General features: G+C 48.0%; 1 protein-coding gene across 1 annotated transcript; it reads right to left on the bottom strand.

The window, feature by feature from the left end:
- Positions 1–4280: 4280 nt before the first annotated feature.
- LOC135976497 (uncharacterized) lies at positions 4281–6472 on the bottom strand. The gene is made up of 2 exons (XM_065572431.1): positions 5546–6472; positions 4281–4947 (listed from the first exon to the last, which is right to left on the bottom strand). The coding sequence occupies exons 1-2, from the start codon at positions 6084–6086 to the stop codon at positions 4445–4447; spliced, it is 1044 nt and encodes a 347-aa protein (XP_065428503.1). The 5' UTR covers positions 6087–6472; the 3' UTR covers positions 4281–4444.
- Positions 6473–17703: the final 11231 nt, after the last annotated feature.

Raw genomic sequence — 17703 nt, forward strand, 5'->3', positions numbered from 1 at the left:
GTTGACAATTGGTGTTTCAATGGCTATAAAGCTGTATCATTTTGAATTTGTGTCTATCATGAAATAATTATTGTCTTGACTCCCACATCATTTCCCACAAATGTCAAAATTTAAAGCAATAAAAATTGGTGGTGGGGGGGGAATCCTTAAACCCATAATTTTGTGCAACAGTGAACATTTAAATAGATTAAAATTAAAAACAACGCTTAAAAATAAACACGGGTATCCGCTGAAATTATATTAAAAAAATTGTATTCTGCCAAGCCTATAAATAAAATATAAAATCCAACCACTGCAATGCCTGAACTGGATGGAAAACATTCCACCTGAGCAGCCGCAATTACTTCACTTCACTTTATACTGGCTACGCTCCAGTCTGTGTAAATATGATTCAGAACAACCAATAAGCGGGTAAGCCTTACCCAAAGTTACTGGTACAAATATCCTTCTCTTTTGGCTCTGCTGGGAAGAGAGTTTCTCTCTAGTTGTGCAGCTGTCAAAGGAAAATCGCTGTAATAAATTGCCTAGGAAGTTGTGAATAGTAAATGTAGCCTGCAGCTTTAGCAAAATCACTGCTATATACATGAGTAAAGCTGTTGGGAAGAATATTCTCATTTATACCATGAATTGTCTCTTAAAGAGGGACTTGTGTTGGGGCAAACGTGAAGCAAAAGAACTCTGACGGCATGAAAGCATTTTGCTTTGCCAAGGACTCACTGTAGCTTGAATTCTGTTACCACAGGAAGAGTTTTGTAGTTGGACTGAAGGCTTCTTGTCTGAATGTTGTGATGTAATCCTAACAGCTCTTCTAAACGAATCAGCGCAGGCTAGGTCATTAACTGGATGGGAGGGAGGGCTGTTTTTGTGCCCAGGTGGTGAAGGAAGGCGTGCGTGTTGGTGATTCAGTAGGTAGATGCTTGTTCCTTCTTTGAATTAGGGTACGTCTACACTACGAAATTAGTTCGAATTTATAGAAGCCGGTTTTATTGAAATCGGTTGTATACAGCCGATTGTGTGTGTCCACACAATAAAATGCTCTAGGTGCTCTAGTCGGCGGACCGCGTCCACAGTACAAGGCTAGCGTCGACTTCCAGAGCATTGCACTATGGGTAGCTATCCCACAGCTATCCCACAGTTCCCGCAGTCTCTGCCGCCCCTTGGAATTCTGGGTTGAGATCCCAATGCCCGGATGATGCAAAACAGTGTCGCGGGCGGTTCTGGGTACATGTCGTCAGGCCCCTCCCTCCCCCGTCACAGCAACGGCAGACAATAGATTCGCGCCTTTTTACCTGGGTTACCTGTGCAGACAACATGGAGCCCGCTCAGCTCAGCTCACCGTCACCATATGTCCTCTGGGTGCCGGCAGACGTGGGACTGCATTGCTACACAGCAGCAGCTGCTAACTGCCTTTTGGCGGTAGACGGTGCAGTAGACTGGTAGCCTTCATCGGCGATCTGGGTGCTGGCAGCCGTGGGGCTTGCCTTTTGGCAGTAAATGGTGTATTACGACTATTAGCCGTCCTATTACAACTCGGGTCATCGCACGTTAGCAGAGTCTTCCCCGAGCAGCCGATTGTGCAATAGGCCTGAAGACCATCGTCATACGCCGCCCCGTATTTGCTGCCAAGCACCCAGAAAGATGCCGAGGGCTATCAGTCACGCTGCACCGTCGTCTTAAGATGTAAAAAATAGATTTGCTCTGTATTCATTTGCTTCCCCCTCCCTCCGTCAAATCAACGGCCTGCTAAGCCCAGGGTTTTCAGTTTAATCTTTGGTGGGGACCATTCTGTGTGACAGTTGTTTGTGTTTCTCCCTGATGCACAGCCACCGTTCTTTATTTTAATTCCCTGTGCCTGTACGCCATGTCGTCACTCGGCCCCCCTCCCTCCTTCCCCTAGGCCGTCAGATACTACGTTTGCGCCACAGCTCAGAGAGCCGAGAAGCGGTTCGCGCCTTTTCTTTGAATTCTGGGTTGAGATCTCAATGCCCGGATGATGCAAAACAGTGTCGCGGGCGGTTCTGGGTACATGTCGTCAGGCCCCTCCCCCCTCGTCACAGCAACGGCAGACAATACATTCGCGCCTTTTTACCTGGGTTACCTGTGCAGACAACATACCACGGCAAGCATGGAGCCCGCTCAGCTCAGCTGAGCTCACCGTCACCATATGTCCTCTGGGTGCCGGCAGACGTGGGACTGCATTGCTACACAGCAGCAGCTGCTAACTGCCTTTTGGCGGTAGACGGTGTAGCATGAGTGATAGTCGTGGGGCTGGCAGCCGTAGGGCTGCATTGCACCAGCCCCTTGCCAGGCGATGGTATATTATGACTGGTACCCATCGTCGTCATACTGGTATGGCTGTCAATCATGGCCACCTGGGCAGACATGCTACTGTTTCGATGATGATGGCTACCAGTCGTAATATACTATTTTCTGCCAATTGCCCAGTATTGTCTGCTAAGCACCCAGAAGAGGCTGAGGGCGATGCTGGGTGCTGGCGGACGTGGGGCTGGCAGACGTGGGGCTGCATTGCTACACAGCAGCAGCCCCTTGCCTTTTGGCAGATGATGGTATTTTATGATTGGTATCCGTCATCGTCATACTGGTATGGCTGTCACTCATGCTGCACCGTCGGCTGCCACCTTAAGATGTAAAAAATAGATTTGTTCTGTGTTCATTTGCTTCCCCTTCCTCCGTGAAATCAACGGCCTGCTAAGCCCAGGGTTTCCAGTTTAATCTTTGGGGGGACCATTCTGTGTGACAGTTGTTTGTGTTTCTCCCTGTTCCTGTACCTGTACGCCATGTCGTCACTCGGCCCTCCCTCCTTCCCGCCCTCCTTCTCCTGGTCCATCAGATACTACTTTCGCGCCTTTTTTCTGACCAGGCGCCATAGCTAGCACTGGGATCATGGAGCCCGCTCAGATCACCGCGGCAATTATGAGCACTATGAACACCACGCGCATTGTCCTGGAGTATATGCAGAGCCAGAACATGCCAAGGCGAAACCCGGACCAGGCGAGGAGGCGATTGCAGCGCGGCGACGAGAGTGATGAGGAAATTGACATGGACATAGACCTCTCACAAGGCACAGGCCCCAGCAATGTGGAAATCATGGTGTCACTGGGGCAGGTTGATGCCGTGGAACGCCGATTCTGGGCCCGGGAAACAAGCACAGACTGGTGGGATCGCATCGTGCTGCAGGTATGGGACGATTCCCAGTAGCTGCGAAACTTTCGCATGCGTAAGGCCACTTTCATGGAACTTTGTGACTTGCTTTCCCCTGCCCTGAAACGCCAGGATACCAAGATGAGAGCAGCCCTCACAGTTGAGAAGCGAGTGGCGATAGCCCTGTGGAAGCTTGCAACGCCAGACAGCTACCGGTCAGTCGGGAATCAATTTGGAGTGGGCAAATCTACGGTGGGGGCTGCTGTGATCCAATTTGCCAGGGCAATGAAAGACCTGGTGATAGCAAGGGTAGTGACTCTGGGAAACGTGCAGTCAATAGTGGATGGTTTTGCTGAAATGGGATTCCCAAACTGTGGCGGGGCCATAGACCCTATCTTGTCACCGGAGCACCAAGCCACCGACTACGTAAACCGCAAGGGGTACTTTTCAATGCTGCTGCAAGCCCTGGTGGATCACAAGGGACGTTTCACCAACATCAACGTGGGATGGCCGGGAAAGGTACATGATGCTCGCGTCTTCAGGAACTCTGCTCTGTTTCGAAAGCTGGAGGAAGGGACTTTCTTCCCGGACCAGAAAGTGACCATTGGGGATGTTGAAATGCCTATCGTGATCCTTGGGGACCCAGCCTACCCCTTAATGCCATGGCTCATGAAGCCGTACACAGGCAGCCTGGACAGGAGTCAGGACCTGTTCAACTACAGGCTGAGCAAGTGCCGAATGGTGGTGGAATGTGCATTTGGACGTTTAAAAGCGCGCTGACGCAGCTTACTGACTCGCTCAGACCTCAGCGAAAAGAATATCCCCATTGTTATTGCTGCTTGCTGTGCGCTCCACAATATCTGTGAGAGTAAGGGGGAGACATTTATGGCGGGGTGGGAGGTTGAGGCAACTCGCCTGGCCGCTGATTACGCGCAGCCAGACACCAGGGTGGTTAGAGGAGCACAGCAGGGCGCGGTGCGCATCAGAGAAGCTTTGAAAACGAGTTTTGTGACTGGCCAGGCTACTGTGTGAAACTTCTGTTTGTTTCTCCTTGATGAACCCTCGAACCCCCCCCCCCCCCGACCCGGTTCACTCTACTTCCCTGTAAACCAACCACCCCACCCCACCCTTCCCTCCCGCTTGCAGAGGCAATAAAGTCATTGTTTTTTCACATTCATGCATTCTTTATTAGTTCCTTACAGAGGTAGGGGGATAATTGCCAAGGTAGCCTGGGATGGGTGGGGGAGGAGGGATGGAAAAGGACACACTGCATTTTAAAACTTTAACTCTTATTGAAGGCCAGCCTTCTGATGCTTGGGCGATCATCTGGGGTGGAGTGACTGGGTGGACGGAGGCCCCCCCACCGTGTTCTTGGGCGTCTTGGTGAGGAGGCTATGGAACTTGGGGAGGAGGGCTGTTGGTTACACAGGGGCTGTAGCGGCGGTCTCTGCTCCTGCTGCCTTTCCTGCAACTCAACCATACGCTCGAGCATATCAGTTTGATGCTCCAGCAGACGGAGCATTGCCTCTTGCCGTCTGTCTGCAAGCTGACACCACCTATCGTCTTCAGCCCGCCACTTGCTCTGTTCTTCCCGCGATTCAGCCCGCCACCTCTCCTCTCGTTCATATTGGGCTTTTCTCATCTCCGACATTGACTGCCTCCACGCATTCTGCTGTGCTCTATCAGCCTGGGCGGACATCTGCAGCTCCGTGAACATCTCGTCCCTCGTCCTACGTTTTCTCTTTCTAATGTTCACGAGCCTCTGCGAAGGAGAAACATTTGCAGCTGGTGGAGGAGAAGGGAGAGGTGGTTAAAAAAGACACATTTTAGAGAACAATGGGTACACTCTTTCATTACAAGGTCGCATATTTCGGCTTGCAGGCAGCCATCGTAGGCCACAGTGTTTTGGCTTTTTTAACCTTCTTAACATGCGGGAAAGGTTGCAAACAGCAGCGCATTTCCCATATCAAGGATGAATTGGGTTGTCCATTTAAAATGGGGTTTCAATGTAAAAGGAGGGGGCTGCGGTTTCCCGGTTAACATGCGGCACAAACACAAGTAAATCCCCCCCCCCCCCACACACACACACGATTCTCTGGGATGATCACTTCACCCCTCCCCCCACCGCGTGGTTAACAGCGGGGAACATTTCTGGTCAGAAGAGCAGGAACGGGCGCCTCTGAATGTGCCCTTCATAAAATCACCCCATTTCAACCAGGAGAGCTTTCTGGAGATGTCCCTGGAGGATTTCCGCTCCATCCCCATACACGTTAACAGACTTTTCCAGTAGATGTACTGGCCGCGATTGCCAGGGCAAAGTAATCATTAAACACGCTTGCTTTTTTTTTGTAATGTTTACAAATAGTTACAAAGTTACACTCACCAGAGGTCTCCTGTGTGCCCTGAGGGTCTTGGGTGAGTTCGGGGGTTACTGGTTCCAGGTCCAGGGTCACAAACATATCCTGGCTGTTGGGGAAACCGGTTTCTCCGCTTCCTTGCTGCTGTGAGCTACCTACAGTACCTCCATCGTCATCTTCCTCGTTCCCCGAACCGTCTTCCCTGTGTGTTTCTCCAGTGAGAGAGTCATAGCACACGGTTGGGGTAGTGGTGGCTGCACCCCCTAGGATCGCATGCAGCTCCGCGTAGTAGCGGCAAGTTTGCGGCTCTGCCCCGGACCTTCCGTTTGCTTCTCTGGCTTTGTGGTAAGCTTGCCGTAGCTCCTTAATTTTCACGCGGCACTGCTGTGTGTCCCTGTTATGGCCTCGGTCCTTCATGGCCTTGGAGATCTTTTCTAATACTTTTCCATTTCTTTTACTGCTACGGAGTTCAGCTATCACTGCTTCATCTCCCCATATGGCGAGCAGATCTCGTACCTCCCGTTCGGTCCATGCTGGAGCTCTTTTGCGATCCTGGGAGGACTCCATCACGGTTACCTGTGCTGATGAGCTCTGCGGGGTCACCTGTGCTCTCCACGCTGGGCAAACAGGAAATGAAATTCAAACCTTCGCGGGTCTTTTCCTGTCTACCTGGTCAGTGCATCTGAGTTGAGAGCGCTGTCCAGAGCGGTCACAATGAAGCACTGTGGGATAGCTCCCGGAGGCCAATAACGTCGAATTCCGTCCACACTACCCCAATTCCAACCCGCAAAGACCGGTTTTATCGCTAATCCCCTCGTCAGAGGTGGTGTAAAGAAACCGGTTTAAAGGACCCTTTAAGTCGAAAGAAAGGGCTTCGTTGTGTGGACGTGTCCAGGCTTAATTCGGTTTAACGCTGCTAAAGTCGACCTAAACCCGTAGTGTAGACCAGGCCTTAGTTGCACACCAGCATTAGTGCTAGGGCCCTGGTTTATAACAAGGAGACAAAAGCAAGGGCCCAACTGCTGGTGGCTCTTAGGATCCTACAACACTAAGGCCACATTCTGCCTATGTAAGGTACCTTTGTGGTTTAATTGCACTTGAAAATCTGGCCCCAAAAGTGACTTGCTTCAGGTAAAGCAAATCTGTGGCACAGCTAAGAATAGACTCCACCCCTTTGTCTCCCAGGCCTGTGCATTCTTCATAAGTTCCTGCTCTGAAACCATTGCATTGTTTTGCCATGAGTTGTTGAAAGATCTGTGGGGCTCCACCCCAGAGATGGATGCATTCAGTGATGGATGAACAATTTCTACAGTATGTGCTTCATAGGAGGGGCTGTAAATTTTAACCAGTTAATATTTCCACAGTGCTCTGAGATCCTCATATGGAAAAAAATATATAACTACAGGAGGGCAAAGCATGAATTCTCCCTATACTAGCTGTGTACTTTCTTTGTGCCTCTGTCCCCCGTCAGTAAAATGGGGATAGTACTTTCTTGTCGGTTTAGGCTGCAGACTTTTCTGCTGCTTTCTATTTGTATGTACAGCACCTAGCACCATAGTTTGGTTGGGGCCTCTAGACACCGCAGTCATTTTGAGTGGCATTCACAAAAGCCTCTAAGTCAGGAGCGCAAATCCTACTCTTAATGCACATCTCAAAACGACTGCAACGCGGCTGCAGGCGAAGGGACACTTAGAAAAAAAATTGGAATACATACCAGATTGTCAAAGGTATTGAGGTGCTTAAAGAGGCTGTAATGGGGTGTGTACGCCCACACAGACCCTGAAGGGGTTAATGAGGGCTCAAGGGGCCTGTTAGGGAATTGGCTGCACCTGGAGGGTAGGAAGAAGCCCAGGGAAACAGCAGCAAGGGATAGCACTGCGCAGATCTTGGCTGCTTTTTATGGGGTCTCTGGGCTGGAAGCCAGTGTAGAGGGCAGGCCTGGTTCCCCTACCAGCCGCTGGGAAGCGGCACAGGAGTTGGAGATGCCAACTGAATGGCTGGTACAGAGAGACTTCGTTACCCTGGAAGGGGAGGACTATAGTGACCTGGCTGGAGGGCTGAGTCACAACGAGGGAGCACTCGGGGTCGTGGGGAGAAGGGGAGGGGTCACAGCTTGAGTACCTGATGGAAGACGGTGCCAGATCAGGCGAGAACTGATCCCCAGGAGCAGGCACAAGGAGGCGTCCCCTGCGGTGAGCGATTCCCGTCACAGATGCAGACACGTGCTTGTAGGAATTTTCAAACACACCCTATCTGCATCTTTAAGGGCTGAAATACCTCTGAAGATCTGGTCCTGAGAATACACTCGACTGTTTTGTCTTTTACGTGGAATTATAAGCGTACAAAGTTGCTATGACAAATCTTATTAATCTACCGAAGGAAGATAGTAGTGAATGGTCTGTTTATTTTTCAAGTGACCACTTGTCTTCACACTTCTCTGCGATTTCTAAAATATGCAGTTTATTTCAATGAGAAATATTGTTTTTTTGTTAAAGAAATCCACATGGTGTCTGTGGGTTTGATTTCAATGGTCCAGTTATACATTTCTTTGTGATAACTAACAGAGTATATATTGCCCTGTTGTTATCCCATTTCTTTCCTAATAGTGACACCTTGCTATCCAGAGAGCGATCCCCTACTGTGGTTCATATCTTTGTCTAGGTAGTAGAAGTGGGTCTTGTACAACAGATTGCTGATGATTTGCCAAAGCTGTAAAGAGAAACTCTAAAAAGTAAATGGATTTCTGCTTGAAGTGTAAAATAGTTGAAACATTCCCCATGTGTGGAAACTCCAGTTTTCAGAAGACTAAAACCCACTATTCTTGTATTAGTTACTTTTTCAAGTGCATGGCAGATGACCACAGCTGGTATGAATCAGCTGGCTGTGTGCTTTGGATTGTTGTCTGAACTATGAACGAATCCTTGGCAAGATGCTTCTGACTCCAAAAGCATGTTACTGACACTCCATTTGCCACTGTTCTGCATGGGAGCCTCCCCTTCAGGTAAAATGCACATCGTGCGGAACAAAAACGTATTGCTGATTTGTTAAGAAAGTTCTCAAATCAAACGCTGAAGAGTAGTAAAATGAAAGCCAAGGCTTGGATTTTCAAAGGGAACTGAGTGTCCAAGTTCTTTAGGCAACTTTGCAATTCCTAGCCTAAGTCTATTGTGAGTTAGTTAAATAGGATTTGCATAGCCAATAAACCAGTTTTTTTGCTGCGTCCACATATCCAGTGCTCGACGCTCCATTAAGTGCAACAGCTGGAATATCTGGCTGGCAGCATGAACCCCACGGCTCCTCGTCTAACGGAGTGAATGAAGATGTCCTTTAAAATACAGTAATGGAGGAACTGGCCTGTGAAAAAGAAGGGGGCAGAAGGAGCAGTGTCACCCCAGAAGGGAGAAGCTGCGTGATACCAAACCCAGACTTGATTTATCGTTCAGCTCTGGAATGACAGGGAAGGAGATAAAATTCACAATGTGTTGTGAAGTGCGTTGTTATGAGCTGGATGTATGTACTCTGAGGACTAGGTTGAGACCATCAAATTCACTTCACTTCTAGCTTGATCCAGACTTGAACCCTGACTTCCGGAAGTGACAGCCTGTTGTTGTCGGGGCACAGCCTGGTCCAAGAGCTAGAGCATGAGACTTCTTTCATTACCCGTTCCTGCCAGTGCCTTGCGGTGGGTCCTTGGACATCTCTCTCATCTCTTGTCCTCTGTGCAATGAGGATACTGCTTAGTAATCAACCTCCCTTGAGGAGGTTGGGAGGACTAACCTGGCTAATGTCTAGGCAGTGTTTTGAAGACGTAAAGCACTATGAGAGACTTCCTTAGAGCATGAAACAATGTGGGGAAGTGGCAAGGCAGGAAAGAAGGAGATGGGAGATCAAGTGCTAGGTAACATTCTACCATCTCCCAAATCCAAGGAGATAGGAGAAAGTTAAAGCCTGGGAGACAATGGCTGGATGACGGGATGGGAGGGAGGGAGGTGCCCAACCAACCGCTCCGTGTATTCCTGCTTGGCTGTGAGCTGTTTAACAGGACTCAGCCTTTTCTGCTCCTGGAAGCAGCCTGCCAGAGGACGAATCCCAGACAGTTTGTGTTTGTGCTGGTGCTTGCTTTCTCCTTATCTCGTGCTGGGGCAGTAAGGCCAAAGTGACACCCCCTATTTCCTCTCCCCGGGAGCGACTGCATGTCTGAGTTAGGGGCATGATCGGGTGATGCTGTACGACCAGCACTGAAGCTCAGCTGGGAAGTGCACACAAATCAGAGTTTTTCCCCCAAAGAAGTTACTTGCAATTTATTCATAGTATTTTTCAGTAACTGCAGACAGAAGAGCCAGACAAGTGACCTGTGGTTTGTTTAAGCGCCAGTTTCCCCGGCCTTATAGCATGTAAGGCAATAAACAGCTGCCGAGATTGATTGGGCGCCCAAGGGAAGTTCCTTCATACCGTGCCTTCTCTCCCCTATGGCTTGTAGCTGTCGCTGTCTGCATGATCTCATTGTCTGTCACTGGACCATGAATCTGGCCTGGAGAAATGCATTTCAGCAGTGCCAGGCTTGTGTTACAGTAGGGTGGGACTGAAGTAGCTCAAGTGCTCTGGGAAGAGGAATCGAATGTAAAATGGGATCATTGAAAACTACTGCTTCCATAAGCCTCTTTGGCCATCGGTGATTAGCTAGACTTGAAATGTCGCCTTTCTCTGGAACAACAGTCTTGCTTTAAGAGGTCTGTGCTGGATGTTGAATTCTGTCAAAGGAATTCCACTTAGAAAACTTTGTCTTCTTTGCTCGTGAGAGAGGGAGACGTGCAAAACACAATGGCTAACTTCAGTTAACCATTCCAGACCTTTCTCGCTAATTCATAAGAAATCCATCTTGCTTACATGAAAGTTGCAAAGGGCCAGATCTTGAAAGCTGTTTAAGCTCCTAACATCCGTTGAAATCACTGGGGGTTAGTTGCCTAAACCTTTCATGATCTGGACCAAAGTCAACATTCTTTTATTCTAGAAGTCAATATGGGTCCATTGGCATCAGTGGAGGTAACACTGATTTACTCCAGCTGGGGATCTGGCCTGACAATCTGAGTCTTCTGTATTTACAAGTTTTATTATCTAAAATAAAATACAAAGGCATAAAAGAGAATTTCACATAGTAAAAGAAGACAGCTATATGATAGGTAATGACAGAAACTGACCGCATAAAATTTAACTTGGCATGTTCAAAGTTTTATCTAACTGGTAATTAAATTCAACAATGGTAATACAGAGCAATCCAAGTGGTATTTAAAACTGGTCATCTAGTTTAGCTTCATTCCTCTATCCTGAAAAGACAATCTATGTCCAAATATGGATCTTTAATACAGATACTTTCTAAGGTCAATCATGCTTATGCCAATAAGTAGTTATCAAAATTAACTCTAGCTAGAAATTTAAAATGATGTGAACAATTGTTTAATTTTGTTTTGAATTGATATTTTAAACAATTTCTCCCAAGGGTTAACAAACACAAACCATGGTCAAGCGTTTTTATTCTCACACCCACTTAGTCGAAGATATAAGACATACAAATAATATTGTTAAGCTAGAATTAAGGTTGAGAGTACATGTCAAAAGCCAAGCATTGGAATCCTAGCAAAGTCAGAGAGACCCAGATGTTTGAAAGCATGGAAATGCATGGTTACGACCAACGTTAACTGTGTCCCCCGAACACCATGGATCCACCCCCATTCCCTCCTCTGTTCCTTTCATACCTTCTCCGGCTCCACTGCTTACGCATAGAGCATCTTCCCTAACCTTGTCAGTAATGCCGCCCTTTACTCCTTCAGCTCCCTCCTCAAGATTCACTGCTATTGTGAACCGTATAGGAAACTGCCAGTTGGCAAGGACTATTTGGTGGAAATAGCTGGCACTCTTCCTTCTTTTAAAACAGAAATCAATCGTTAAATTATTCATTGCCATCACATGAAGGTTCCTACATATCCACTTGTGTACACACGGGGGGCCCTAGGCCACCTTCCATTTGATTCTCACTTGTTGCATGATGTCTTAAATTGGCTTGTCAGCTCATTGGGGCAGGGACTGTATTGCTGTGTGTGTTTGCACGCTGCCTAGCACAATGGGACCCTGATCTGGATTATTGCCATGCATGGGATAAGGGTTTGAAATAACTAATGTAAGCACTATGCCTTCATCTCTCTCCTTTTCTGACAACCCATGCAAAGCACGATGCTTTTCTGTTTCCTCTGGTTTCCTCCTTGGATCTCCTCGCCCTTCAAGGCCTACATTACTTATTCCTGATCACCTTTCTATTATTCACACTTGTGAGGCTCTCACTCTTACATGCTTGTCAAGAAAGGCCAAGCATTGAACGGGCAATGCAGGCTGATCTGCCCTCTCACCCCCAGAGGTGGTACCTCCAGCGCAGGACTGTCGTATATTATAGTACTATAGACCCTCTACTGGGCCTCAATATTTATTTGAGAGCCAACAGTATGCTCAGAGCTGCACAAAATGGAGAGCAAGCCATGACCCCTGCCCCAAGGATCTTACAGTCCTAAATGCACAATACGTTCCAGACACACAGTTGTGTTACCTGCCACCTCTCCCGCTGATCTATCCTTGAAGAAAGCAACTCCTGTATTTAAAAGACCTTCAGCCCCCTCTTGCTTTCAAGACCAGTCTTCTGAGGGGATTGTTTGTGATGGTAGGGGGCAGGGCTTAGCACATCCAGTTTGTTCCTAAAAGCTCATGTGTCTGCCTGCCAGCTTCAGGGGTCAGGAAGAGATTTCCCCACCGCCCGATGTATTTTGTGTGGGTTTTTTTATCACTTTTCTCTGTAGCGTTAGGGATGACCACATCGAGATGGGGCAGGGCTCTGAGGTGGCACCGAGCACTCTCTCTCTCAGAGATGCTGCTGCTCACGTGTTCAGGGTCTAACTGATCACCAAGTGTGAGGTCAGGAAGCAATTTTCCCCCCAGGTCAGATTGACAGTGACCTTGGGGTTTTTTCCTCCTTCCTCTGCAGCGTGTGGGTGTGGGTCACTGGCCAGGATTATCTGGGTGTATCTCACGTTCTCATTTTGCTGCCATTGCAGGGGCCTCAGGCATTGGTGCACTTCGGTCCCTCCTGTTCTCTGCCTGTGGCAATTCATAGTCTATTCTCCTGTGGGCTGTGATATGTTGGTCGTTGGGGTTAGTGTGCTGGTGCTGGGTGGTGATGGTCTGATGGTCCCTTCTGGTCTTAAACTCTATGACTCTGCCAGTCATCTTGGGTCCTCCCCTCTCCTATGTATTTATGAGAGAGCAGTACCAAACGCTCAGGCTACCAATGCCTGCTAGAGGGACAAAGTCCACTCTTCCCCGTCCGTCTCAGACAGCTGGCCCGTATATTCCATGAAACGGCTGGCAGTCTGTTCCTTCAACTACCAGACCAAACCAGAGGGAAACCTCCTGTCTGGTTCAGGAGGTAGCCCTGAGCAGCTGCTTTCAATCTCACCCAACAGGCCAAACTGCTCGGTGAGAGTTTATAGAAGGTAACAGTGCTAGCAGCAGCTCTGCCAGTGTCTGGGTCTCTTGTACCCCTTTGATCACTTCTCCTTTAATTCTACATCCCTCCAACCCACTCACCTGCGCTGCAAAGCCCAGAGGTTCAGCAATTCTCCCACCAATCCCAGGTAACAACTATCAGAACCCATCGTTGATGGGCCATGCAAGAATTACACAAGGTGCTCCTAGTCTTGGTGGGCTTGAGTGCTCTGATTCCAGCCGTCATGGAAGCGTTCCTCCCACAACGGGGATCAATGCTCCACCTCTACTCAACACGCCCAGCCTGCAGAGTGAGGGACCCAGAGCCAGGTTTCTTGTCATCCTAAGCATCAGCCTTTGTGATGCCTTTCCTCCAGGCTGCCTCTGTCTTCACGAGCAAGGTCAGCTCCTAGACTACTGCACTGGGCAGCACAGTATGGGGAGGAGGTGACCAGCCCTCTGTGGAGAAAAGCGGTTCAGGACTATTTAGAAAAGCACAAGTCTGTGAGGCCAGATGCACTGCATCCGAGAGTGCTAAAGGAGTTGGCGGATGTGATTGCAGAGCCATTGGCCATTATCTTTGAGAACTCATGGCGATCGGGGGAGGTTCCGGATGACTGGAAAAAGGCTAATGTAGTGCCCATCTTTTAAAAAGGGAAGAAGGAGGATCCGGGGAACTGCAGGCCAGTCAGCCTCACCTCAGTCCCTGGAAAAATCATGGAGCAGGTCCTCAAGGAATCAATTCTAAAGCACTTAGAGGAGAGGAAAGTGATCAGGAACAGTCAGCATGGATTCACCAAGGGCAAGTCATGCCTGACTAATCTAATTGCCTTTTATGATGAGATAACTGGGTCTGTGGATGAGGGGAAAGCAGTGGAGGTGTTATTCCTTGACTTTAGCAAAGCTTTTGATACGGTCTCCCACAGTATTCTTGCCTGCAAATTAAAGAAGTATGGGCTGGATGAATGGACTATAAGGTGGATAGAAAGTTGGCTAGATCACTGGGCTCAACGGGTAGTGATCAATGGCTCCATATCTAGTTGGCAGCCGGTATCAAGCAGAGTGCCCCAAGTGTCAGTCCTGGAGTTTGTTCAATATCTTCATTAATGATCTGGAGGATGGTGTGGACTGCACCCTCAGCAAGTTTGCAGATGACACTAAACTGGGAGGAGTGGTAGATACGCTGGAGGGTAGGGATAGCATACAGAGGGACCTAGGCAAATTGGAGGATTGGGCCAAAAGAAATCTGATGAGGTTCAACAAGGACAAGTGCAGAGTCCTGCACTTAGGACGGAAGAATCCCATGCACTGCTATAGACTAGGGACCGAGTGGCTAGGCAGCAGTTCTGCAGAAAAGGACCTAGGAGTTACAGTGGACGAGAATCTAGATATGAGTCAACACTGTGCCCTTGTTGCCAAGAAGGCTAATGGCATTTTGGGCTGTATAAGTAGGAGCATTGCCAGCAGATTGAGGGATGTGATCATTCCCCTCTATTCGACATTGGTGAAGCCTCATCTGGAGTACGGTGTCCAGTTTTGGGCCCCACACTACAAGAAGGATGTGGAAAAATGGGAAAGAGTCCAGCGGAGGGCAACAAAAATGATTAGGGGGCTGGAGCACATGACCTATGAGGCGAGGCTGAGGAAACTGGGATTATTTAGTCTGCAGAAGAGAAGAATGAGGGGGGATTGGATAGCTGCTTTCAACTACCTAAATGGGGGTTCCAAAGAGGATGGATCTAGACTGTTCTCAGTGGTAGCAGATGACCGAACAAGGAGTCATGGTCTGAAATTGCAGTGGGGGAGGTTTAGGTTGGATATTAGGAAACACTATTTCACTAGGAGGGTGGTGAAGCACTGGAAGGGGTTACCTAGGGAGGTGGTGGAATCTCCTTCCTTAGAGGTTTTTACGGTCAGGCTTGACAAAGCCCTGGCTGGGATGATTTAGTTGGGGATTGGTCCTGCTTTGAGCAGGGAGTTGGACTAGATTACCTCCTGAGGTCCCTTCCAACCCTGATATTCTATGAAGACTCCAGCACACGTTAAATAGCAGCAGGGGAATTGCCAGAGGTTCAATGCTAATGTTGTGCAGGAAATGTCCTGAGAACAACCTTACTCCTGAGATTTCTGGTGCATCCCACCTCTAGCTGGGCTGGAAAAACAGTGAGAAAAGTCTTATTCCTGGGGCACTTTCAGTTTCTCCCAGATCAAAGTGCAAAGGTCTGAAGATATAATTGGGTGAATGGGGGCGCAATTAACCAGCTGTTTCAGAACCTTCTGAAAGCTTTTGGTTCATGAAATAAACACCATCTGACTTGGAGGCATTCTTGTCTTTCCTGAACTGATTCACTGTTCTCTAATTTCAAAGAGGTGTCACTTTAGCCTAGTGGTACTGATGTTGCAAAAATACACTTATTTGCCTTCTACTGCCTCCCCACCCCCCGCTCTTTCATGGCTGTCTCGTGGCAGGAGAACTCTAGCAATGTCTGCAACAGAGCAGCTAAGAAATCTCTGAGGACCCCAGCTGTTACTAAACAGAATGTGGCTTATGTTGGGAGTGACTATTGGTAACAACAGTGCTATGCTTGTCAGGGAGTGGGTGTTTGGACCATGCTTACAGGCCTGAGCTGGGTGGCTCTTTAGCATTGATCTGGTTTTGTTAGCAGAGGAAAATGCTAGCCATAGCTAAATGAATGGGCAGTTTGTAACAATAGATGTTCGTTTATTTGTATTACGGTAACACCCAGAGGCCAGGGCACCACTATCCAAAACTCTGAGTTGTGCTACTGGAAGCAGATGATTGGTTTTAAAATGTAAATATCCTTTTGGCGACTTGCATTTATGCAGTGCCGTGTATCCTTTACAAATATAAACGGAAATGCAAAGCATAAGTAGGATGACCCAGCAGTGAACTGCATCTGTCTCGTAAGTGTTCAGTGCACAGCAACCCTGCGCAACCGCTTGGAAGCACAAGTGGAGAAGAAGACGGCATTCTGCCCACCGTACCTACAGTCCCCAGGAAGTTTCCATCAGATGCGATCAGCTGAGTTTGGATTTCCCCAGGATGCGAGGGTTAATGCTGGCAGTCTCATGAAATGTGCATTGAGCAAGCACAAGTGCACAAAACCCCAGGTTTTAGTTCCCTAAAGCAAGGCTGGGGCACTGAGACTGACTCAGAGGGAAAAAGCACTGTCTGCTGAATTACCCACAGTCCCAAATATTGGCCGATTCCCAACCCTGGTTAGCTGGCGTGATTGGACAGGCGTACAGCACAAGGTGATCCATCTGCAGCCTAAATGTAATTACCCGCTGGGTGCAGGGGTCTCGGGAGTGCTGGATGTTCTACTGATCGTTCGGCTTGCTGTCAGTAATGCTCAGGCTTGGTTTCACCACAAGATGATCACTTTAATTTCAGCATTCCAACAGAAAGTGTCAAGCAGATACTTAAAGCCCTGTTCCTTGTCCAAGTAATATATACCTCCCTAGAATGCTTGTGAGTCATAATTACCATGTTTAACTTGCAAATATCTCTCTACTGAAAGTGTTGGCTCTATGTTTTCTCTCTCTCTCTCCTCCTCCCCTCCCTGAAATAATTTGAATAGCGAGCAACATAATTTGACAAGAACATGAAGATGTTTGGGGGAAAATAGGGCAGCAAATTGTTGTGCATATGGAATGAAACTGACCCAGGGAGATGACTGGCTTCTGCTTTCTCTAGCCCAAAGGTCCCAGAATACTTAACTGACAAGAGGAAATGTTTGATCTGATGATCAGATAGGCGCTTAGATGTTGAAGAAAATATCAAACGGCTGGGTATCAAAGGCAGACTACCAGGATTGGATAGCTTTGCTTCTGTCTGATATGAAGAGGAGATGGTGCTGCCCTGGAGTTACGCAGTTTTACCTGATTCGTGGCAGGTCTAAATGTCCCAAGTCCTGTTTAAAGGGAAAAAGATGGGGTAACCTGAACTGTATATCAAAGAGGAAACCATGGTGGTTTTTGTTCAGGCCCTACAAGGTTTAAACTGTGTCCTTCTTTCTTTTCTTAGGTCTGGGTAACTTACCCAGACCAAACTAACAAAGCTATGGTGTTTTTTCACTAAAAAGTATCAGGCCGTGAGTATGTGTCGGCCATTCCCAGTGCCCTGAAAGGTGAAAATCCTTTGCCCTATTTGACATGTCAAGGTGCAAACATTTAGAAACATTCAAGGTCAAGTTTCCAAGAGCATCTAAGTAACTTAGGGGCTTAAGCCCTGTTGATATTTAATGAGACTTAGTCTCGTAAAGGTGGGTCTTTTTTTCTCTCTTTCTTTTCAGAAATGCTTAAGCAGGCTTGGCATGTAACTCCCTTTGACTTCAATGGAAGTTAGGTGCCTAACGTACTTAGGTTCCTTTACAAATCCCATTAGGCAGCTAAATACCTTTTGAATCTAGTCACTTTTGAAAATGGGACTTTGATGCTGTTGACATTTTTAACCTGGATTTGATTTTCCGAGATGTTGAGCACCCACGTAGCCTAGTGCAGTCATTGGGAATAGTGCCAAGCAACTCTGAATCAGGCCAGTTCAGTCTTGCAAAACCCCCATGAGAGGTAGGAAAGCCGTATTTCCAATTGCAGATGGATAAATTGAGACACAAAGAATCATAGAAATGTGGGG

The sequence above is a fragment of the Chrysemys picta genome, chromosome 18 (genome assembly GCF_011386835.1).
Source record: "Chrysemys picta bellii isolate R12L10 chromosome 18, ASM1138683v2, whole genome shotgun sequence".
NCBI classification, from domain to species: Eukaryota; Metazoa; Chordata; order Testudines; family Emydidae; genus Chrysemys; species Chrysemys picta.